This window comes from Cetorhinus maximus, chromosome 8 (genome assembly GCF_964194155.1).
Source record: "Cetorhinus maximus chromosome 8, sCetMax3.hap1.1, whole genome shotgun sequence".
NCBI lineage: Eukaryota > Metazoa > Chordata > Chondrichthyes > Lamniformes > Cetorhinidae > Cetorhinus > Cetorhinus maximus.
The window spans coordinates 92615649-92640932 of record NC_135886.1 but is presented as its reverse complement, the minus strand read 5'-3'; the positions used below and the strand labels follow the sequence as shown (position 1 = coordinate 92640932).

Genomic DNA, 25284 nt, shown 5'->3' with positions numbered 1-25284 from the left:
ATACCTGAACCATGCTTGGACCAATGTCCTAGTGAGCCACATAACCAGGGAAGTAGAGAGGGTTTTAAACTAAATAGTGGGGGTAAGGGCTCAAATGTGGAAAGGTGTGATATATCAAAGAGTAGAAACAAGGTAAGGGAGGAAAATAGTAATATGAAAAATGAGGGTCATGGAATGTATAAAGAGAAAAAAGCCTAAGAATGCACAAAGGATCAAGACTAGATGTTACAAAGATAACAAAATGACTAAACTAAAGGCTCTGTATCTGAATGTGTGTAGCATTCATAACAAAGTAAACAAATTGATAGCACACATTGAAGTAAATAAATATGATCTGATAGCCATTATGGAGACATGGTTGCAGGATGCCAAGGATAGGGTCCTGAATATTGAGGGGCATATGACATTTAAGAAGAATTGGAAGCTAGGTAAAGGTGGAGGGGTAGCAATGTTAATCAAGGATGGCATTTGTGCAATAGTTAGAGATGACCTTGGTTCAGATGTAGAGTCGGTTTGGGTGTAGATGAGGAATAGTAGGTGAAAGAAGTCACTAGTGGAAAAGGTCTACTGGCCCTCTGTTACCACAATGTAGGACAAAGCATATAAGAAGAAATATTGTGTGCTTGTGATAAAGGGACGGCAGTAATCATGGGTGACTTTGGTCTACGTGTAGGCTGGAAAAATCAGTGTGGCAGTAGTAGCCTGGATGAGGAGTTCATAGATTGCTTTCGAGATAGTTTCTTAGAGCAGCAAGTTCTATAACCAATCAGAGAGCAGGGTGTATTAGTGTATTGTGTAATGTGACAGGATTAATTAATGACCTCAGAGTGAATGTACCCCTATGTAGCAGTGACCATAATATGATTGAATTTTACATCCAGTTTGAAAAGGAGACGAGTGGGCCTATGATTAGTAGTTTAAACTTAAATAAGGGGAATTGTGTGGGGATGAGAGCTGAGCTAGCTGAAATGAACTGGGATACTAGGCTTGGGGATAGATCAATATAAAAGCAGTGGCAGACATTTCAGAATACTCAGAATAAGTATATTCCCACTATAAAGAAAAATTCAAAGGGAGACGTGGTTGAGGGAGGGGCAGGAATGGCAGCTCAACATTCCAGGATATAGAATCTTCAGGCGAGACAGGGGAGGGGGTAAAAGAGGAGGAGACATTGCATTATTAGTTAAGGAGTCAGTTACTGCAGTAAGGAGAGATGATATCTTGGAGGGGGCATCGAATGAAGCTTTGTGGGTAGAGCTTAGAAATAAAAAAGGGGCAGCCACATTGTTAGGTGTTTATTATAGAGCCCTCAGATAGTCAGCAGGAAATTGAGGAGCAAATATGTGCACAATTCGCAGAGGTGTGTAAAAACAATAACAATAGAATATTAAGCGATTTCAAGTTTCCCAACATTAATTGGGATAGACATAGTGTTAAGGGCTTGAATGGAGTGGATTTCTTGAAATGTGTACAGAACTTTTTAGGTCAATATGTGGAGGGTCCAACAAGGGATGACACAGTGCTGGACCTAATTCTGGGGAATGAAGCTGGACATGTGGCTGAGGAGGTGGTGGGGGAGCATTTTAGTGATAATATCGCTATCACTATGTTGTATGTACGACAACATAGTACAATTTAAGCTTGTAATGAACAAAGAAATAGATGAGTTGCAAAAAAATGTTTTGGATTGGGGGAGAGTGGATTTTAGTAAAATAAAGCAGGATCTGGCCAAGGTAGACTGGGAACAGCTACTTGTGGGGAAATCTACAGAGGAGCAGTGGGGGGCGTTCAAAAAGGAAATGGGGTGGGTACAGGCTCAATATGTTCCCTCTAGAGTGATTGGAAGGAGTAACAAGCCCAGAGAACCATGGATGACCAGAGATATTCAGGATACGATGAGAAGGAAAAGAGAGGCTTTTAGCAGGTACAAGGAAAGCAAATCAGCGGACGCATTAGTGCAGTACAGAAAGTGCAGGGTGGAGCTTAAGAAAGCAATTAGAAGAGCAAAGAGGGGATATGAGAAAGCCCTGGCTGGTAAAGTAGGGAAAATCCTAAGATATTCTATAAATATATCAATGGGAAGAGGATAACCAGGGAAAGAGTAGGGCCCATTAGGGACCAAGGGGGCAATCTATGGGTGGAGCCAGAGGGCATCGATAGAGTGTTGAACGAATACTTCACATCCGTCTTCACCCAAGAGAATGAGGATGAAGGTATGGAACTCGGGGAGAGAGACTGCGAGATTCTTGAGCAAATTGATATAGGGAGTGACAAGGTACTGGAGTTGTCGGCAGGCTTAAAAGTGGACAAATCTTCACGTCCGGATGATATGTGTCCCAGACTGCTGAGGGAAGCAAGGGAGGAGATTGCAGGGGCTCTGACTCAAATTTTTAATTCCTCTCTGGCCACAGGGGAGGTGCCAGAGGACTGGAGAACAGCTAATGTGGTTCTGCTATTTAAGGAGGGTTGTAGAGATAAGGCAGGGAACTACAGACCAGTGAGTCTCACGTCAGTGGTAGGGAAACTATTGGAGAAAATTCTGAAGGAGAGAATCTATCTCCACTTGGAAAGGCAAGGTTTGATCAGGGATTGTCAGCATGGCTTTGTCAGAGGGAGGTCATGCCTAACAAATGTGATTGAATTTTTTGAGGTGGTGACCAGGTGTGTAGATGAGGGTAGTGTAGTTGATGTAGTTTATATGAATTTCAGCAAAGCCTTTGACAAGGTCCCACATGGGAGACTTATAAAGAAGGCAAATGCACATGGGATACAGGGTAATTTGATAAGGTGGATTCGAAATTGGCTTAGTTGTAGGAGACAAAGGGTGATGACAGAAGGATGCTTTAGTGACTGGAAGCCAGTGTCCAGTGGCGTACCACAGGGTTCTGTGCTGGGTCCCCTATTATTTGTCATTTATATAAACGACATAGATGACTATGTGGGGGGTAGGGTTAGTAAGTTTGCGGATGACACAAAGATTGGCCGGGTGGTTAACAGTGAGGTTGAGTGTCTTGAGCTACAGGAAGACACAGACAGGATGGTCAAATGGGCAGATAAGTGGCAGATGGAATTTTACCCTGAAAAGTGTGAGGTGATACACTTTGGAAGGAGTAATTTGACAAGGAAGTATTCAATGAACGGCATGACACTAAGAAGTTCTGAGGAACAAAGGGACCTTCGCATGTGTGTCCATAGATCTCTGAAGGCGGAAGGGCATGTTAGTGGGGTGGTGAAAAAGGCATATGGGACACTTGCCTGTATCAATCGAGGCATAGATTACGAAAGTAGGGAGGTCATGTTGGAGTTGTATAGAACCTTGGTGAGGCCACAGCTGGAGCACTGTGTGCAGTTCTGGTCACCACATTATAGGAAGGATGTGATTGCACTGGAGGGGGAGCAGAGGAGATTCACCAGGATGTTGCCTGGGATGAAACATTTAAGATATGAAGAGAAGTTGGATAGACTTGGGTTGTCTTCGTTGGAGCAGAGAAGACTGAGGGGCAACCTGATCAAGGTGTACAAGATTATGAGGGGCATGGACAGGGCGGATATGGAGCAGCTGTTCCCCTTAGTTGAAGGGTCAGTCATGAGGGGACATAAGTTGAAGGTGAGGGGCAGGAGGTTTAGGGGGGATGTGAGGAAAAACTCACAGACAGTCTGGAATGCGCTGCCTGGGAGGGTGGTGGAGGCGGCTTGCCTCACATTCTTTAAAAAGTACCTGGATGAGCACTTGGCATGTCATAACATTCAAGGCTATGGGCCAAGTACTGGTAAATGGGATTAGGTAGGCAGGTCAGGTGTTTCTCACGTGTCGGTGCAGACTCGATCGGCCAAAGGGCCTCTTCTGCACTGTGTGATTCTGTATAAATTTTGTACAGATTCAAAACTCAAAAAATAACTTTCAAATTCATTTACGTAGATCTTAGAAATAACCATAGTTAACTGAAGTAGATATAAGCATAACTCAATAAAAAAACAGTAATTGTTTGTTTACAGTACAATCAGTCTTCACAATTGGTATTTTTAAAAATAGATGGTTTACATTTCATCTGATCTATAACAGCTCTACAATGTGCTGTTGCAAATTGTCCCAATATTTTATTGACATTTAAAATAATAAACTAAAGAAAATACAATATAAACTCTTATTTAATTCAACTAGCTTATTTAAAATAATAATACTATACAGTATGTAGTATTAAAAAAAGCATGTTGAAATATTTTCTAGATAACAATCAGATTTTCAGATGGACAACAGAATATGAAATGATGGACCATTTCTAAATATTGAAAGATCTGTTATCTTGCTGAGATTGACATTCATTTTTCATCACATGAAAAGTGCACCAAATATAGTGGATAAAGTTTACCAAATATAGTGGATACATAACTTCTCAGTGTTCAGATTCTGTCTTGATAAATCTGTAGTGATGTCATAAGCCATCTCAAAAGCAACTAAAGATGACCAGTATCAATTGTGTATGATCGTGCTACCACTTCCATAGGTGAGATAATTCACCTAACCCTCACTGTTTTTTTCTAAAAGGCAGTTTCCTCATAGACTTGACTAAATTAATCTTCAAAGATCTAGACTGGATACCACCCTTTAGAGTCAATGAGCAGGAGTCATTGATGAAAGAAGAGGACCAAAAAAATGGCTTGAATTTCATGGTCAATGGTAAGCAAGCGCACTCACAATTGACCACGAAGAAAGCCTCGTTTAAGAGATCTAATAACCTCTGCAATGAGAACATTGCCGCCTCTCTCCATGCAATAGACTATAGAGTAGTTTAATGGGAATTTGTAGCTTAGAGCTGCCATGAAAACTTCAAGATGTCCAAGCAGCCAATCACTTTGAAGAATTCTCACATATTGCCAACCAGGAAATAAAAAACATTAAAATCAAATCACTTCTTAAAAAAATTTTACACATAGCAAAATAAGGATTGGGGCATCCACATGGGGTGAAAGTGGAAGCTGAAATTTTAAAAATAGTTTTAAAAGATGTTTAGCAATAAACCCTAATGGTGACATTTAACAACACTCCAACAACAACAATTTATATTTATATACCACCTTTAACATAATGAAACATCCCAAGGCATTTTGAAACAAAGTATGACACTGAGATACATGTTGACATAGTAGGTCAGATGACCAAAAGCTTTGTCAAAGAGGTAGGCTTTAAGAACTATTTTAAAGGAGAAAGGCGTAGTAGAGAGGTGTAGGGAGAGAATTCTAGAGCTTAAGTGGCCTAGGCAAGTGAAGGCACTCCACAAATACAAAATTATATTTTCAGGATCAGATCAGTTGTTCAGCAATAGTTATTACACAGGTCGTCATCAAAAACATAGGTACACCTTCTTTAACACATTGCAACATGTTATAGGGTTTACACAGTGGGAGGCCAGATAGAGGAGTGGAGATAAAAGGGGTGGCAGAGAGAGAGAGAGAGAACTGAGAACAAATTACCAAAAAAGTCAAGGAGTGAAATCACAGGAGAGCAGATAGTGATTGGTTGCTGAGTATTGCAGCTTTAATTTTGCTCTTTAAGCAAGGGAGGTGTGAAACCTCAGAGCTAGGGGCCTGTAATTTAAGATTACTTGGGCAGCAAGTAGGTGATTGGTTGCATAGAAACATAGAAACTAGGAGCAGGAGTAGGCCATTCAGCCCCTCGAGCCTGCTCCACCATTATCATGGCTGATCATCCAACTCAATAGCCTGCTCCCGCTTTCTCCCCATACCCTTTGATCCCTTTCGCCCCAAGAGCTATATCTAACTCCTTCTTGAAAACATACAATGTTTTGGCCTCAACTACTTTCTGTGGCAGCGAATTCCACAGACTCACCACTCTCTGGGTGAAGAAATTTCTCCTCATCTCAGTCCTAAATGGTCTACCCCATAGCCTCAGACTGACCCCTGGTTCTGGACTCCCCCACCATCGGGAACATCCTTCCTGCATCTACCCTGTCTAGTCCTGTTAGAATTTTATAGGTTTCTATGAGATCCCCCCTCATTCTTTTGAACTCCAGCAAATATAATCCTAACCGACTCAATCTCTCCTCATATGTCAGTCCCGCCATCCCAGGAATCAGTCGGGTAGACCTTCGCTGCACTCCCTCTATAGCAAATACATCCTTCCTCAGATAAGGAGACCAAAACTGCACACAATATTCCAGGTGTGGTCTCACCAAGGCCCTGTACAATGGCAGCAAGACATCCCTGTTTCTGTACTCAAATCCTCTGGCTATGAAGGCCAACATTTGCCTTCTTTACTGCCTGCTGCACCTGCATGCTTACCTTCAGCGACTGGTGTACGAGGACACCCAGGTCTCGTTACACATTCCCCTCTCTCAATTTATAGCCATTCAGATAATAATCTGCCTTCCTGTTTTTGCTACCAAAATGGATAACCTCAAATTATTCACATTATACTACATCTGCCATGCATTTGCCCACTCACTTAGCTTGTCCAAATCACACTGAAGCATCTCTGCATCCTCCCCACAGCTCACCCTCCCACCCAGCTTTAATTTTGCTCCTTAAGCAAGGGAGGTGTGTCTGACTCAGAGCTAGGGAAGCTTTAATTTAATATTACTTCAGTAAATTAATACACTAAATAAACTTTTTATATGTAAGTCAATAAGTCTTTAGTTATTTCTGTTAAGTTTAGTTTTCTAATAAATAGAGGAATGGCAGGAGATCTCAGTCCCTGTGCCACTGGGAACTCCACATACTTCTTGTGTCCTGGACAACTACTTGGGTAGGAATTGTCATCACCAACGGACTGGAAACTGTCGAACCCTCGGTCGTATGCTTGACATGAAATGTATATGGTAAATATTACGTGTATTGTAATTGTAGTCAGACACCTCAGAGTGCAACATGCTGTAAAGAGAAAAGCTGAATTTTATTGCACTTTCTGTAATGTTCAATTCAAAATGTCTTGGAATGTACTTTTACAAATTTTATAAATAGAAGTATACTTTTGGAAAAAAAATGCTGTCAGCTGGAGCAGCTCGAGTTCTGGGTTTCTCAGCTTGAGCAGCAGCTAGCATCACTGCAATATAGCTTTTGAGGCTGACAATTTTGTGGATAGCACATTTCTGGAAGTGCTCACCCTGTAGCTGAAGGGTGTGCATACAGAGAGGGGATGGGTGACCGCCAGACATTCAAGGCGGACCAGTGCAGGAGGCCCCTAAGTGCATCTCATTCTCCAACGGATATTTAGCAGTGAGTACTGGTCAGGGTGATGATTCACTTTGAGAGTGCAGCCAGAGCCAAACCCACAGCACCACAGGTGGTTCAGCAGTGTGGGCGGAGGGAGTGGGGGGTGGGGGCAGCAGGGTTGAGAGTGGTAGGAGGAACTTTGGGAAAGCAATAATGACAAATAATTAGTTAGGGGAATAGGCAGGCACTTCTGCAACCACATTTGTTAATCCTGGTTGGTATATGCCTCCCTGGTGCCAGGGTCAAGGATGTCACTGAGCAGCTTCAGAGCAGTCTGAGGGGGGAGGGTGAACAGCCAGAAGTCATGGTCCATATCAATGCCAACAAAATAGGTAGAAAGGGGGATAAAGTCATGCAGACAGGTTTTACAGGGAGCTAGAAAGGAGACCAGCAACCAGGACCTCAAAGCTGGTAATCTACAGATCTGTGGCTGAAGGGATGGCTTTAAATTCCTGGGACATTGGGACCAGTTCTGGGAGGTGGGACCTGTACAGACTGGACAGGTTGCGCTTCAATAAAGCCAGGACCAACATACTCACAGGGCAGTTTGCTAGTGCTATTGGAAAGGTTTTAATCTGACTTGGTAGGGGGGTGGGAAACAGTAGCATCAGGAAGGATAAACAAAGTGCACAAACGATTGAGAGAGACAGATAGCACTAGAGCATGAAATAGTATGGCATTAGTTGGGGCCCACACTAAGGTGAATCTAATTCAGTTTTCCAATGCATGCATGTAAATGCCTGGTGCATGGTAATAAGGCTAATGAGCTATAGGTGCAAATAGCCACATAGTAATTTGATGTTGCGCAGATAAGGGATACCTGGCTCAAAAAAGGGCAGGACTGGGTACGACATGTTCCTGGATATAAGGTGTTCAGGAAAAATAGGGAAGGAAAGAAAGGAGAGCGGCTTGATTACAGAGGACATTACCATGCTGGAGAAAGAGGATGCCTGGAGTGGTCACGGATTGAATCTATTTGGTTAGAATTAAGAAACAATAGAGATACAATTATACTAATAGGTATATTCTCGAGGTCACCAACTAATAGGAAAGATTTGAGCAAGTTTGCAAGGAAATTACGGAGATGCAAGATATATAGAGTAATAACAATTGGTAACTTTAATTGTCCTAAGAAACTGGGATAGTAATAGTGTACAGGGTAGAGAAGGAGAAGAGTTCCTGAAGGGTATTCGGGAGAATTTTCTTGATCAGTACATTTCCAACCCAATGAGAAAAGAGGTATTCATTGCTTGAGGTAGGTTAGGTGGAGTAAGTATCAGTAGGGGAACATTTAGGGATCAGTGATAAGATTTAGATTAGCTATGAAAAACGACGAGGAGCAACAAGGAGTAAAATACTTGGAAGGCCAATTTCAGTGTGTTGAGAATGGACCTATCCCAGGTAAATGGGAATGAAAGACTGGCAGGCAAAACTGTAATGGAACTCTAAAGAGGAGATGATTCAAGTGAAGTCAAGGTACATTCCCAAAGGGGAAAGGTAGGACAACCAAAGCCAGAGCTCCCTGGATGATGAAAGAGTTAGAAAGTAAGGTGCAACAGAAACAAAGGGTACTGTGACAGATGTCTGGTTGATTATACAAGTGACAACCTGGCTGACTATGGAAAGTTCAGAAGGGCAAGGGAAAAGGAAATAAGAGAGGCACAGAGAAAGTATTAGAAGAGATTGAAAACTAACATAGAAAGGGAATCCAAAAGTATTTCAAAGGCACATAAATAGTACAAGGGTGAACAGAGCAGGGTTGGAGTCAGTTAGGGCCCAAAAATACAATCTATGCATTGATGCAGAGGGCATGGCTGAGGTACCAAATGAATACTTCACACCAGCCTTTACCAAAGGAAAAGATGCTACCAAGCCATAGTGATGGAGGGGGTAATTGCATGTTTGGGATGCATCCAAGGATACTGAGGGAAGTGAGAGTGAAAATCGTGGAAGTACTGGCAATAATCTTCCAATCGTTCTGAGGTTGGGGAGAGGGCTGCCTCTTAATTGTATATCAATTGTGTTTAATTATATGCAGATGGAGGTGCACAAATTGAGTTTTTTTTTATCACAAAGAGACAATTACTGAAACTGTGAATGGTTTAGTTAGGTGGTATATGCCTGTCAGGTCTCACTCTCCAAATCAGGGCTGCCCAAACCATGTGTTGTGACAGGTTCAAGACCGTAAAAGCAACCATGGAGAGGAGACTCTCTCCTGGGGTCGGCTCCATGATGCACATATCCGATTTGTTTTTTCTGGCTCAGCTCATTGGAGGGGAGTAACCAAGTTTCCACAGGCAGCCTCATTGGGAATCCTGAATGGAGGGACAATAAGTGGGGGAGGGGGGACATGGTGCAATTGGAGGGTTGGGGGTGAGAAGGTGGGTCCAAGAAGTAGCCCCTGCATGTGTAAAACTCCTGAATTCCTAATTGGCATGGTGCTACTCGAAACTCAGCTGAAGAGAGACATTTCAATAATTACCAGCAATTTTCAGGTCACACCATGGACAAATGTCTTAGCACAGTTTCTATGTCCAGCAGTGAGTTTTGTATCCTGATGTTTTGTTTTAATTTGGCATTTTAATAACACAGTAGTGAAGGTTATTACTCTGTTTTTTTGTTTAATTTTGCTGCCGACCCCGCCTCCGCCCAAACCCCACCACTTAAAAAACTGAAGGCCTCCCACACAACAATTCTGGTGTCACACCAAGTCTGAAGCATTAAAATGGGGTCACACTGGGAAAAAGTCTGGGAAGCACTGGTCTAAATAAATATTTGTCAGAGTGAAAACTGGCTCCAGTATCATCCTTCACCAACCGGCTTTCTGGAATATAATGCTAGAGGACTGGAGAATTCAAATATTACACACTTTAGGAAGGATGTGAAGACTTTAGATAGGATGCAGAAAGGTTTACGAGAACAGTTCCAGGGATGAAGGATTACAGTTACAAAGGCAGATTGGAGAAGTTGTTCTCCTAAGAGAGGATAAAGCTGGAGGAGATTTAGAGAGGTGTTCAAAATTATGAGGGGCCTCAGAGCAGATAGAGAAAAAGTGGTGTTGGGTGTATCAGTTGTGATTGAGCTGGGAGAACTCTTGCCTCTTGAGTCACAAGGTTCCAGGTTCAAATCCCACTCCAGGACTTGAGCACAAAGATCAATGCTGACTCTCCAGTGCAGTACTGAGGGAGTATCGCACTGTTAAAGGTGCTATCCTTTGAATGGTAAGTTAAACCATCTTCAGCCAGAAGTATCAACTGGATGATCCATCTCAGCTTCCTCCTGAGATACCCAGCATCACAGGTGCCAGTCTTCAGCCAATTCGAATCAGTCCACACGATGTCAAGAAACGGCTGACAGCACTGGTTACAGCAAAAGCTATGAGCCCTGACAACATTACAGCAATTGCAATGAAGACTTGTGCTTCAAACTAGCTGTGCCCCTAGCCAAACTGTTCAGTACAGCTACAACACTGGCATCTACCCAGCAATGTGGAAAATTACCCAAGTATGCCCCATCCTCAAAAAGCAGATCAAATCCAACCTGGTCAATTACCGGCCCATTAGTCTACATTCAATCATCAGCAAAGTGATGGAAGGTGTTATTGACAGTGCTATCAAACAGCAAATACTCAGCAATAACTAACTCACTGATGCTCAGTTTAGGTTCCAACAGGATTACTCAGCTCCTGACCTCATTACAGCCTTGGTCCAAACATGGACAAAAGAGCTGAACTCAAGAGGTGAGGTGAGAGCCACTGCCCTTGACATCAAGGCCACAGTTAACAGACTATTGCACAAAGGAGCCCCAGCAAAACGGCAGTCAATGCAAAAGATAGGGCAAACAGGAGAAAACCCAACCACCTCCCCTTGACATTCAATGGCATTACCATCACTGAATTCCCCACTATCAACATCCTGGGGGTTACCATTGACCAGAAACTGAACTGGACCAGCCATATAAATACTGCGGCTACCAGAGCAGGTCAGAGCCTGGGAATTCTCTGTCAAGTAACTCACTTCCTGACTCCACAAAGTCTGTCCACCATCTACAAGGCATAAGGCAGGAGTGTTTTGGAATACTCTCCATGTGCCTCTATGAATGCATGAAGGAGCCCCAGAGACCCGGGGTAGGGTGTCAGGGCTCCTCCAGTGACAGGTACCTTTTCACTGAAGAATTTCCTCCAGGTGTGCACTTACCTGTTGACCCTGGCGAGGTGCAGACTTATCATGGAAGCTGAGCACTGTTCAGAAAGAAGGAATGTGAGGTGAAAAGGCACTTAATGGCTTTTTAATCACCTCAATTGCTCTCCCTCCAGATTCTGCAGAACCCAGATCCTGCCCTGGGGAAAGTCAAAAAAGGGCAGGATAACGTTGGAATCCAGACATCATTTTCTGGGACTTTTCTACCCCTAAAACTCACCTCTACCTAGCTGGGAAAATCCTATCTATTAACTCTGTTTCTCTCTCCAAATGCTGCCAGAGAATGCTGGACAAATCAGGGCAGGGGGCTTGGCACCGGTAAGTTTTTATTTATTCATTCATGGAATTCGGGTGTCGTTGGCTAGATCAGCATTTACTGCCCATCCCTAATTGCCCTTGTAGAGGTGGTGGTGAGCCGCCTTCTTGAACCGCTACAGTCCATGTGTTGTAGGAACACCCACAGCGCTGTTAGGAAGGGGGTTCCAGGATTTTGACCCAGCGACAGTGAAGGAACAGTAATACAGTTCCAAGCCAAAATGGTGTTTGGCTTGGAGGGGTAAGTGGTAGAGGTCGTGGGTTTGGAAGGTGCTGTCGAAGGAGCCTTGGTGAGTTGCTGCAGTGCATTTGTAGATGGTATACATTGCTGCCACTGTGCATTGGTGGTGGAGGGAGTGAATACTGAAGATGGTGGATGGGGTGCCAATGAAGTGGACTGCATTGTCCTGGATGGTATTGAGCTTTGGAGCTGCCAAACCTGCTGAGTGCTTCCAGCTTTTACTGCTTATATTTCAGATTTTGAACAAGTGCAGTATTTTGCTTTTTAATGCATACGTTCTCTCACTGACAGGGATAAAATGAGACTGCAAGAAAGTTCAAACAGTCCTATGGAAATTGATTCTCTCGCAGTCCACCACATCTAAATGATGAGAGGCAGCAACAGAGACAACTAAAAAGCTGGCTCACATTGGCAAATAAGTAGATTACAAATCCCTAGGAAGTAAAGTTGAAGCTGTTCAGTGCCGTGTCTAGGCCACACCTGGGGCAGGATTTTACCGTTGGCGAGTGGGCGCGGTGATGTCAGGCAGAACTCCCGAAGTGACCGCGCCACATTTAAATTTTCAGGAAGGCGGGGGCGCAGCAAAATCAGCTGCGTGCCCGCCGACCTGTCAATGGCCAATTGAGGCCATTGACAGATCAATTAAAGTAATTAGTAGACCTGCCCGTCCAACCTTAAGGTTGGCGGGCAGTCCAGGAGCTCCAGCGGGAAGTAGATAAAACATGAAACCTCATCCACAGGCGGGATGAGGTTTCATGTAGGGTTTTAAAAATTTTAATAAAGTTTTTTGGTAAATTATGAATATGTCCCAACTCATGTGACATTGAGGGAGATTGGCTGTATTGTAAAAAAAAAATATTAAAAATAGAAAAGAAAATTCCCTTTTATGCCCCCTCATGTGACAATGTCACATGAGGGGGCATAAAAGGGAATTTTCTTTTCTATTTTTAATATTTTTTTTTTACAATACAGCCAATCTCCCTGAGGCAGCACTTAGCCTCAGGGAGATGAGTGCGTTCTTTCGTGCACATGTGCGAAAGAGTGCACTCTCGATTTTAGGCATTCCCTCCAGCCCGCACAGGGAGCGCTTAGCACTTCCCTGCAGACGTCACGCTGGGCGGGCCTCAATTGGACCGCCTACATAAAATGGCGCCGTGCCTCCGATTGGAAGCACGGCCGCACTCGCCCGTCCATCAACTTCCCCCCCGACAGGGAGAAAATTCTGCCCCTGGAGTAGTGCATTCAGTTCAGGGCACAATGAAAGTGAGCCATCCAGACTCTGGGGCAATACCAATGAGGTACAATGATGCTGGAAACAACAGCAACGAATGATAACTTGTAAGATAGGCTTGACAGCATTGAGAAAAAAATCTCAGAAGGAAACTCATAGGAGTTAAGTAAAGTATTTATCAAAACAGAGAAAGTAAACCCAAAACAGCATTTTCAGTTACTCCAGGGCAGTAGGATAAAAGAACAAAGGCTAATGATCAAGATAAAATTTAGGATAGACACCAGAAATATTTATCTGAACAGAGGATGAAGAACACTTAAAATAGGTTGCCAGAAATGTAGATTGTAGATTGAAGCTGGTGCAGAGCACTTAATCCGTGTAAGAAACAGTTGGATGCTAGAATGCGAACCAAATTAATTCAAGAAGGAAGAGATCCAAAGAATTTAAGGGTTTTCTTCATCTGAAACTATATTCTGATTTTGTTTTGTATAACATTTTGACAAGGAAATTTATCATAATGTCTTGATAAGATTACTGCTTTGTAATCACTGTCATAGATTCATAATTCGACTAAGATCCATGTAAATCTGATGTCAAAAGGGTTTTAAAAATGTATTTTTCATTGCAGTTACAAAGTTTACTTTGTCAATCTTTTGTGGTCACAAACAAAACTTCTGATGTCATCACTACTGGAGTGAGAAAAAGTAACAAACACTTTAACAGAGGGTATGATTTTAAAATCCATCTGAAACCATATTAAGGAGCTGCTTAATCCTAGAAATCAGCAAAATGCAAAGCATATCACTGAAACAACACAAAATACAATACACACTTTTAAAATACAACCCATGTAAACAGATGTGTGAAGCAAAAACTAGGCATTTAGATTGAAACTCACATAATCCACGTAACACCAAATGTAATGAAGCTCTGATCCGTTCGATTTAGAGACATGACCACAACAAATTAATATACATTTCAGATTTTTGTATTCCACAACTCCTTTTAACTTATTTATATCACTTGGCTCTGTACTTCAAATAGCATTCATTCATGGGTATTTTACCACTTCACTCAATATAAGTGATTTTCCAAAATCCAAGCAGGTTTCTGGAATTTATCTAAAATAGTCCCTCTTTACAATAGGATTACAAGACATTAGTCAAAACGCAACATGATTTTTTTTTTCCCCAGTTTGCTGCCATGGGTCAGTGAAGGAACAATCATCAGTAACAGCAAGTTTCCAAAAGGCTGCGGTATCATATTTTCATTTAAATTCAATGACATGCAACAACTTGCCTTTACATTACATCTTTAACAAAGGAAAAATTTGTCCCAAGGTGCTGCACAGAAGTTGAAAGAAGAGTACAGCATGGAGCTAGAGAAAAAATTATCCTGCAAATTGCCTGAATTATGGGCCCAAATGGAATTTTAGCTTAAAATGTCAATTCAAGACGGAGGTAGTAGTGGAACAGAATGCTGGGAAATTACTGTGAAAATACAATAGATCAAACAGCGAGGCTTTTAACTAACAAAAGACTCTCACAGCTAATCAATCCTTAAAATTTTCGAAGGTAAAAGCAATAAAGGTTTGTGCAGTCAAGATATTCGTTAACAGTGTCAGAAAGCCATTTAGAAGGGAATCACAGCCAGTGAAGGACATCTACATAAAGATATCACATTCTACCATATTTTTATGAGACCCTTGAGAAGTAGAAAATGGTTAGGTAAGAGGGATTATAAAATGGGGTCAGTCTGAGAAATCCCATGTTTCACTAAATTAGATTTCTCAGCAAATGTACTGACAAATGATCAACAATAGGGGTGAAAACCTCTAAGACACACAGCACTCAAATTGATCAGTTGAATGCAAAAAGCTTCTTTTGAATTTCACATATAAAAAATAGGGCGCATGCAAACCTCCAGTTAATTATAGAGTAACAGTCTTTATCTCATTTATTCTCTTAGCTTCTCTCTGTAGCTGGAAGATTCTCCATCTTCTCCCATAGGTAGTCTATACCTACCAGATGTGTAAAGGTACTTCAGGACACAAAATGGGCTGATTTGCCCGCTGGTGTAGCAATCCCACTGTGAGCATGAACTCCAGGTCGGGGACCTGGAAGAATGAGTGTGAGACATTGGGTGCGATCTTCCCGTAGGCAGTCACTTAAGAAGTTACCTCCAGGAGTGCCAACCAATTAGGGACAGTGTGAGGGCACAGGAAATGGGAGGGTCAATCAGAGCAGCAGGACGGAAGGGTGGCCAGCATCCCCAATAAGAATGGTGTGTACTGCTCAGGTGAATGGAGAGGGAGAAGGCAGACAAGATTGAGGCATGCTACTAATGCTGGAACCAGCAGACAAAGCCTTACACATAGAACTATCAGGTAGATCTAGCGACAGGGAAAATGTTTCCACTTGAAAGAATTTGCCTGCAGATGTGCTGAATGAAACCATATATGCTCATTTAAAGATAACTGCACGTTCATAGTGCTCCGACCTCCTGCAAGGAAACAAGCTGTAGACACAGTGGGAGTCTCATGCGCCTCCGGCAAACTGCCAATGCCTTAGGAAAATGCCAGTTAATTGGTGCCATAATGGCCTTACTTGGCACTCTGCTGCTGGGCAGATTGCCTCCCAAGCATGCAGGCCCCACTGGGAAAAGCAGCCAGAAGCAGAAGAATATTAGGAAGCCAGCTTAATGCACTTCTTTAAAAAAACTTTCCCAGCCCCGCTGTCTCTAAACCTGCCTCCAAGGGGCTGGGAAAATTATCCCACAGCTTCTGGAAGTTAAAATGTATGTCTATGGTAGTCAGTTACAGGCATAGGTAAGTCACAGATAGTGACACACGTACATTAGTGGGGTCAACCAAAATTGAAGTTTCAAGTGGAACAGATAACCCTGCCTCAACAGCTTAAAGCTCCAGGGTTTTGCTTCCAAGCTCAAAAATCTGCCCCACAAAAGGGAAGAGATGCACTCAAACACATCACTTGCAGACTTGGCCTTTCAAGCTCTGAAAATATGCATCTAGACATTAATCTATCCAAAAAACTGGCTACCTAATGCTGTTAATTTCTTAGTAATTTTTAATATCTAATACTGTTAACTTCTCCTAACAGCACTGTGGGTGTACCTACACCACAGGGACTGCAGCGGTTCAAGGTGGCTCACCACCTTCTCAAGGGCAATTAGGGTCCAGCAATAAATGCTGGCCTAGCCAGTGACGCCCACATCCTATGAAAGAAATTTTAAAAAGTTATCTGGGGATGTAACCCCAATTTAACCTTCCCAATTTCTAGTAGTCTTGCACAGAATTCTAATTTAATACACATGTCCCACTAATGCTAAATTACCATGATACACTGATGTGCTGTTGTTCATTTTATCCAGTAACTCTATCCATTAATTATTTGTTGTACAAGTTGCTAGATGGCCCTGACTGCATCTATTCACATCCTTTAATTTCTTGTTATTCAATGTTTATCTTTAAGTTGTGATCTACTAATCAATAAATACTTATGGTGCATGATTTGCTGTCCGACTTCATCTTGCACGATTTGGAAAGTCTCAGTAAGTTGTGGGATCCCAATTGAGGGTAGACAATATGAACGTAAATTCAGTCTAAACTAGGTGATATAAAATCATGCTATGAGTCAACTGGGGCATCAATCACTCACGGCGTGGTGTAAATCCCCAGATAGTCCCTTAGTGAGATTTTAAGCAAGCAGGTTAAGGGTTTGTGTGGATTCATAGAATCATTCAGCACAAGAGGCAGCTATTTGGCTCATCTTTCCTATATCAACTCTTTGCTACAGCTATCAAATTAATCCCACTCTTCTGACTTTTTTCAATTTATGTTTCTCAAAATACAAGTTGACAGGTACCAAAATCCAGAGAACAAAAAGGAGTAGGAGTTATTAAGAGATGTGTGTAATAGTTTGGTCAAAGAGATGAATTTTAAAAAGATGCTTAAAGGAGAAAAGGGAGGCAGATACTGAAGTGCTGGGTGGAAGAATCCCAAAATGTAGCACCTAGACATCTGAAAATAGAGTCACCAATTGACAGTTGAAGAGTTGGATGGGGAATACTTTGCAGAATAGGAAAAAGTGATACCGTTGAAGGATTTAAGCAAAAGACACAGAACTGTATATTTGGAGTACTGGGGAACCAATGCAGGTCAACAAGGATAGAAATGGTACAGGATAGGATACGGCAGCAGAGTTTTGGGTGGGCTGATGTTTTTGAAGGATGGTATGCCAGCAATTGCGATAACCAAGTCTACAGGTGACAAAGGTATGAACGAGAGTTTCAGCAGCAGATAGATGGAAGTAGTAGCATTGACGAATAAATGGATCGGGTTGACTTGGTGAGGGACAAGAAATTGTGTCAGAAGTCTAGCTAGGGAATAACAAGCTTCATACAGATTCAGATTCTGACAGTGTTTACGGAAGGGGTAAAGCCAGTGGAAAAAGCACGCAGTTCATGGTGGCAGCCAAATACAAAGGCGTCAATATCCAAATGTTTTAAATAGAAGAGACTGTGGCTCATCCAAGGCAAAATATCAGACAATCAGTCCAACAGCACAGACGCAGTCGAAGGATTGAGAGAGATGGATTTGGGTGTCAAAAGAATACACGTGGAAAGCTCATTCTGGCCCTAATCGAAGGCTATAGAGGGATCGTGGAGGGAAAATGCACGATGGTCACTGTCTCAAAGAATAACATTAATGAATTTGGTTACAGCCATTTTGATGTTGTTAAAGGGCAGAAACCGGATTGAAGGAATTCAAACAGAGACCTGTGGAAGAGATGAGCAATGGTTCAGGCAAGCGTATTCAATGATTTTGGTGAGGGCAAGGTGTTTAGAGTTGGGTGCTTGTTAGTAACATACAGATCATGGGGAGATTTTTTGAAGAGATGGAAATAGGTGGTAGTTTTGAAAGGGAGATGGACTGTCTGAGAAAAAGGAATTACTTACAATCTTAGGTGGCTTGAGTTCCAAGAAAGGAAGTTGGATGGTTATGAGTTTAGTGGGAATGGGCTCAAGGGAGTAGGAATCCAGGGAAAAATATAAGAGGGTAGGGTCAGAATAAGAAAGGGCCAAATGACTAGGGATGAATTAACTTGGTAGTAAAGGGAAAGGATAAGATGCAACGCAGCTGAAGTTTGGCCTCCACTTTGCAGATAAGGAAATCAATGAGCTCTTCATATGTTGAGATGCCTGGTGGAGGATGAAGATTTTGCTGGCAACAAGGATATTAAAGTTGGAGATGTGGGACTGGTTGTGTAGATCTTATTCGAGGGGGCTACATTCCAGATATAGCGACATTAGAATCATAAGGCAGACGTCCAGCAATTTTTGCTGAGTTTTTCCAGCAATTTTTTTTTGTTTTGGATTAGTGATGGGTTCAGGTAGAGATTAGTGTGGGCAAAGCGTGATAAGGGAGAAATGGAAGGTGGGATGACTGTATAACAGGAACAAGAGAGAAGAGGAATTTGAACATATTGGAAACCTGAGCTTTTCATTATTTAGAATAATTCCTTCCCCTACACTTGGAACATTTAGATTACACATGTAGTCTGCTTTGAGCATTTGCAATTTTGAGCAAAGGTTATTTCATGAAACAAAAGCTACCTGCAACAGTAATCTTTCAGGCAAGTTGTTTAGCATCAAAAGCTAAAGCATCCAAGAAACGATATTTGACATGGGAAGAAATACACTTTCATTCAACAAATGCTCACCTTAGACCAGTTGGCTCTTCGCAATGGAGCTTCTGGATTGTATTGCTTTTTCGGCTGTAGTCCATGCGGCAACACTGCAGGAGCTCCCAAACGAGGCGGTGCACCCCTACACGATGGTGGGGGAGGTGGACCCCCAAAAGGCGGTGGTGGTGGTGGTGGTGGTGGTGGTATCCCTGGGCCACCAGGAAGTGGAGGAGGTGGTGGTGGTCCACAACCTGGAAGGGGAGGTGGAGGAGGGGGAGGAGGAATGCCTCCTGGGAGGGGAGGTGGGGCTGGAATTCCACCAAGAGGAGGAGGTGGTGGGGTTGGAGGGACACCAGAAGGCAAAGGTGCTGCTTTCCGCTGCAAAAATAATTAAAATAACATAGTTACTATCATAAAGATACATAAAAGCTCACAAAAATAAGATGTGCAACTAAAGCACTAATGAGATCATAGCTCATGTGAATGAATGAGAAATATAGGGTGAATAGATAAACCACGGGTCAATCATCGATTCAAACAAAATTTGCACAAAACATTTTGAATCTTAAGTAGATTTTAAACATTACATATACATTAGCAGTGTGACAATCAGCTGTGATTGGACGATAACATATATTGTCTACTGTGCTAAAAATCATTATCGAGTACAGTACCCATTAATTCAATATTTTATTAAACAATTTATCCCATTTATACAGTTTAGCATTCAAGTACAAAAGAACTGCTACAGCCACTCCTGAGGTCACTTTGGATTGATACAGTACTTGATAATTACATGTAAGTACTGAAGACCGAGTCCTCGCTCTCCTTACTTCAGCCCTGAATTCAAATAAGTTTATTGTGCTTAACCAAAAGTCCAATAAGCTCAGTCAATGATAAAACCAGAAAGTACTGGAAATACTCAGCAGGTCTGTTAGCATCTTTGGAGAGAGAAACAGAGTTCATGTTTTGAGTCAAATGTGATTTCTTCAAAACTGAAGGGAAGTAGAAATGTAAAATAAATGCAAAATACTGCAGATGCTGGGAAGCTGAAACAAAAACAGAAAATGCTGGAAAAGCTCAGCAGGTCTGACAGCATCTGTGACGAGAGGAACAGAGTTAATGTTTCAAGTCTGTATGCCTTCTTCAGAGCTGAAGAGAGGTATGAATTTGATGGATTTCGTACAGTTAAAGAGCTGGTGGGGAGATGGAACAGGTGGAGCAAAATAGAAGGTTAGGGATAGGTGGGAGGTCAGGAGAGATTTGCCAAAGATGTCATGAACACAAGACAAAGGTTGTGTTAATGATAGAGTAAAAGACTAAAGAATGTGCTAATAGTGGTATAAAGGTAAGATAGCAGAATGTGTTAATAGTAAAACAACAGTCAGCACTCTGTGAAAGCAAAACATAAGAACAAGTTACAGATGGCCTGCTGGGGATGGCACTAGGAACATTACAATTGGTCTCAGTGTCTCTATTTTAGGGCATGGAATAATGAGCCAGAGTTCTAGATCCTAAATCACTACAAAATCAGGAACACATACAGGAAATGCACATGAACTTTAACTGGCAGGACTAGGCTCAGCTGTGATGACTGGTCTGCAGATGAGAATAAAATTAGGTTTAACTATGAGGATCCTAATAGTTGAATAGCTTACCAAAATACATCTTCCAGCTAAATATTGCCACAATATCATTGTGGGTACTTAAGAGTGGAATGCTGGTTCATCTATATCTCTGAGAAACTCAATAGTGATGTTGCTGTTGTTGTCATTTATGCCTGACTTTCTCTTTCTGGATCCCACTTCAAAGCAAATGGAAAAAAAATCCATGAGACCTGATGGTTAGTCAGGTAGTTTAATCGAAAATTAGAGCCCCAGGGTGTAGAAAGCTGATGCATTCTTTAGCACTTTTCAAATTACTCATTTGATCTAAAAGATGGCAATAGGAACATTACAATTGATCTAAATGCCATCTGCATTCATGTGCATGCTTTATTTGCTTTCACACAGTGAATGTTTTATTTAAACCATATTACTTCTCATTAAGTACAAGAGAGAAGGTTTCAGTTAAAGGCAACTGAATACAATGTGAAGGGGTTTTTTTTGAATTAATTTTTAAAAGAATTTCCCTAGAGCATTGAAGTTTGAAAGATTATTTGTGTCAGTTCAGGTATCATGTATTTGATAAGCATTACAAACCATGCCCAGACATTGATTGATTGCAGCAGAGGTCAACACTGTAGCAAGTCAATCTTGCATTTCAGCTTTTAAAAGTATTCTGCTGGTAACACGTGTTACCAAGAGAATGTTCATTTATGATCCTGATTAACATAATGTACCCCTAAGCAAGTATTTCTATTACAAGTTAGCAACAGTATTTTTGTCAAAGATAGATAAGCCAAAAGCAAAGGATTATGTACCAGTATATTTGTGTGACAGCTCTCCCGCCTTTCTGAAATGTAATTTCAATCTGGAAGATCACTGAATGCAATCTTAGCATATCTTGCATTATGTGATGAGAGATAAGGATCCCTAAATCTAGATAATGCATTTTTAAAAAAATTCACTATGCAAAGGTTCTAGTTTTACGACCACAGAGCTAATCAAATGAATTGGTCCCTTTGCTTTGAACCAAACATCATCAGAATTTATTTATTTAGTTACTGGTTTAAACAGATGAAAATTAATTTTTCTGGTCTCCCCAAAATACAATTGTCATTTCCTTCATTCTTAAGTTATTTCCTTCATTAGGCATTTTCTGCACTTGTTCTTTTCCCGCACATTTTATCCCAAAGGTTAAAAAAACTATGCAACGCACATCCACATCTCTTTTAAATCGTGTGCATGTTTCCTATGCTCAGTGGTGTAAGCAATATTTGATACTCATAAAAAAAAAGCAGCAATCAAGTATAAAATATATTGCTCAAAACTGCAGTTGTCAGAGAATTAATGAGGCCACCCAGAAGATCTTGGGAAAGTCTGAAGACCTTTTCTCTCACCCCTTTCATTTTCATCTCTCTCTTCTCCTTTACTTTCACTGGGAAAATTTGAACAGGAGTAGGCTATTCAACCCTTCAAATATGCTCCACCATTCAACTGTATCCTGGCTGATCAGGTACTTCAACTTCATTGACCTGCCTTTGCTCTATATCTGTTGATACCCTTAACCCCATGAAACATCTCTCAGTTCTGAACACTCAATTTCAGATTTCTACTATTCTTTGTATGAAAGATGGTTTCCGGATTTCATGCCTGAATGGCCCATCTCTAATCTTAAGACTGATTCTCATCTCTCCTGGAGTTAGAATAGTAGTTAGCATTACTGTGCTACATCTGCGAGGCTGGGAGTTTCACGAATGGCATATTTTTGAATGTGGTTACTCCACAACTTAAGGGTATGCAGGCTTGAAATGGGTGACCTCCAAGCAGTCAAGAGGATCAGGCATGTAGTGCAGGAGATCCAAGTGCCTTTCACTCTCCATTCAGTATTCCTTTCTGAATACTGGTGACAGTGATGGTTCATCTGGGGAGTGGTGCTAGAGGGAAGTCCATGGCACCATGGCTGGCTCAACTGTTGGGGGGAGGGAGTGAACAGGGGGAAGATTAGGCAATCAATAGTGATAGGGTATCTAACATATAGGCATTTCTGCAGTCATGAGTCCAGGGTGGTATGTTGCCTCCCTGGCGCCAGGGTCAAGAATGTTACTGAGCAGCTGCAGCGTACTCTTGAGGGGGAAGAGTGAACAGCCTGGGGTCATGGTCCATATCGGTAACAATGGCATAAGTAGAAAGAAGGATGAATTGCTTTAGGCCGAGTTTAGGGAGCTAGGAAAGCAAGCAGGACCTCAAAGCTCATAATCTCCAGATTACTCCAGGTGCCATGCACCTGAACGTAGAAATAGGAAGATAGAACAGATAAATGTGTGGCTCCAGAGATGATGCAAGAGGAAGGGCTTTAGATTTCTGAGACATTGGGTCTTGTTCTGGAGGAGATGGGATGTGTACAGGCCAAATGGGTTGCACCTGAATGGAGCCAGAAACAATCCTTGCAGGGTGATTTGCTAGTACTACTGGGGAGGGTTTAAACTAACTTGTCAGGGCTGTGGGGACCAAGTGGTAATAATAGATGGCAATTCAAGTTGCACAGAGGATTGGGAGGGACAGACAACACTAAGAATAAGTAATAGAGAAGTATTAGGTGGGGTCAGCGTAAAAAGGAAAGTAATCAGTTTTAAATTAGGTTTATTGCACACGTATGTAAATGCAGAGTGTGACAAACAAGGTTGGTGAGCTGCACGCAGATACACATATGTGAATACGATTTTGTGGCACTAACAGAGATCTGGCTCAAATAAGGGAAGGACAGGGTACTTCACATCTGCTGCCACCATAGACCGTTTGCGACAGAGTTTTGAATTCACGGGTTACCAGAGGTGCTCGTGTCAGACAACGGGACTGCATTTACCAGCGGGGAGTTCCACAGGTTTACAACCCTCGCCTTACCACCCCACTTCTAATAGTTTGGCTGAACGGACAGTCCAAACTTTTAAGTCCAGGATGAAAAAACTGGACGGGAATTCCATCAGCACTAGATTGTCAAGATTCCTGTTCGCATACTGGATGACGCCACACACGACCATAAGTATTACCCCCGCTGAATTACTAATGAAGAGACATCTCCGCACTCATCTAACTCTTATCAGGCCGAAATTAGGGGGTGGGTGGAGAGAAGCCAGGAGGCCCAGAAGATGTTGCTGAATCAGAATTAATTATGTTCGGTAAGTTTGAGGTAATGATTCAGGGCACAGAGGTTCCCAATGCCAGGACAAGTGAAAACAAGTGAATCTGGTGGCACTATTTCAAATAAGAGGAAGGGAGTTCTATTTGTCGGTCAAGCAATGTCACTGGAACAAATAATCTAGTTGTTCATATTGTTTTTTGAGACCTTGCTGTGTGCCAAGTAACTGCTGCATTTCCTACATTACAACAATATGTACACTTCAAATAAAAAAAATAAGTGTGAGGTGAAGCACTTGGGCAGGACAAACAAGGCACGGGAATGCACGATGAATGGTAGGACCCTGGGAAGTACCGAGGATCAGAGGGACCTTGGTGTGCATGTCCACCGGTCCCTTAAGGTGGCGGGACAGGAAGATAAGGTGGTTATGAAGGCATATAGGATACCTGCCCTTATTAGCCAAGGCATATAATATAAGAGCAGGGAGGTTATGCTGGAACTGTATAAAACGCTGGTTAGGCTACAGCTAGAGTATTGCGTGCAGTTCTGGAATCTGTGTTATAGGAAGGATGTGATTGCACTTGAGAGAGAGTGCAGAGGAGATTTACCAAGATGTTGCCTGGACTGGAGAGTTTTAGTTATGAGGAGACATTGGATAGGCTGGGGTTATTTTCCCTGGAGCAGAGGAGATTGATGGGGGACATGATTGAGGTGTATAAAGTTATGAGGGGCATAGATAGGGTAGACAGGAAGGAACTTTCCCCGTTGGTGGAGGGATCAATAAACAGGATTTTTCAATAAATAGATTTAAAGTAAGGGGCAGGAGATATAGAGGGGGCATGAGGAAGAATTTTTTCACAGAGGGTGGTGGGAATCTAGAACTTGCTGCCTGAAAGGGTGGTAGAGGCAGAAACCCTCAACATTTAAGAAGTATTTGGATGTTCACTTGTGATGCCGAGGCATACAAGGCTATGGGCCCAGTGCTGGAAAATGGGATTAGAATTGTTAGGTACTAGTTTGACCGGCGCAAACATGTTGGGCCGAAAGGCCTTTTTCTGTGCTGTAAACGTCTATGACTCTATGACTCTATAAACATTCCTGGATTCAAGGTGCTCAAGAAAGATCGAGAAGGAAAGAAAGGAGGAGAGGTAGGAGTATTGATTAAGGAGAAGTGCTGAAGAGCGAAAATGTCCTAAAGGGGGTCAAGAGCAGAATCTACCAGTTACTGTAAAGAACAGTAGAGGTACCAATACCTTTCTGGGTGTAGCCTATAGGCCACAAACTAGTGGGAAAGATATAGAAGAGCTAATTTCAAAGAAATTACAGAGACGTCCAAGAATTATGAAGTAGTTATAATGGGGACTTGAAGTATACTAATATAGACTGGAATGGTAGTAAAGGGCAAAGAGTGGTGGTTGGGGTCGGGTAAGAGTTTAAGTGTATTAAGTGTCAGCGAGATACAATAATTCTCATTTATTGTAGAGTAGTAGTGGGGTCTGTGTCTACGGGCAGGATTTTGCCCTAGGCGGGTTGCTTGGCGCGGGCGGCATGGGCGGTCGGAAAGCCAATTAAGGCCCGCCCTGAGTGGATCGCAAGCGGCAGCGCTGAGCGCTGCCTGTGGGG

The 25284-nt window shown here is 42.2% G+C and overlaps 1 protein-coding gene across 7 annotated transcripts in view; it reads right to left on the bottom strand.

Annotated features, from left to right (window-relative positions):
• diaph2 (diaphanous-related formin 2) overlaps positions 1 to 25284 on the bottom strand; it is an 855920-nt gene that overhangs the window by 522017 nt on the left and 308619 nt on the right. For all 7 annotated transcript variants that reach the window (XM_078547238.1, XM_078547236.1, XM_078547234.1 and 4 more), the window contains one exon: positions 18958 to 19299. In XM_078547238.1, the coding sequence (XP_078403364.1) occupies positions 18958 to 19299 (342 nt within the window). The remainder of the gene's footprint in view (positions 1 to 18957; positions 19300 to 25284) is intronic.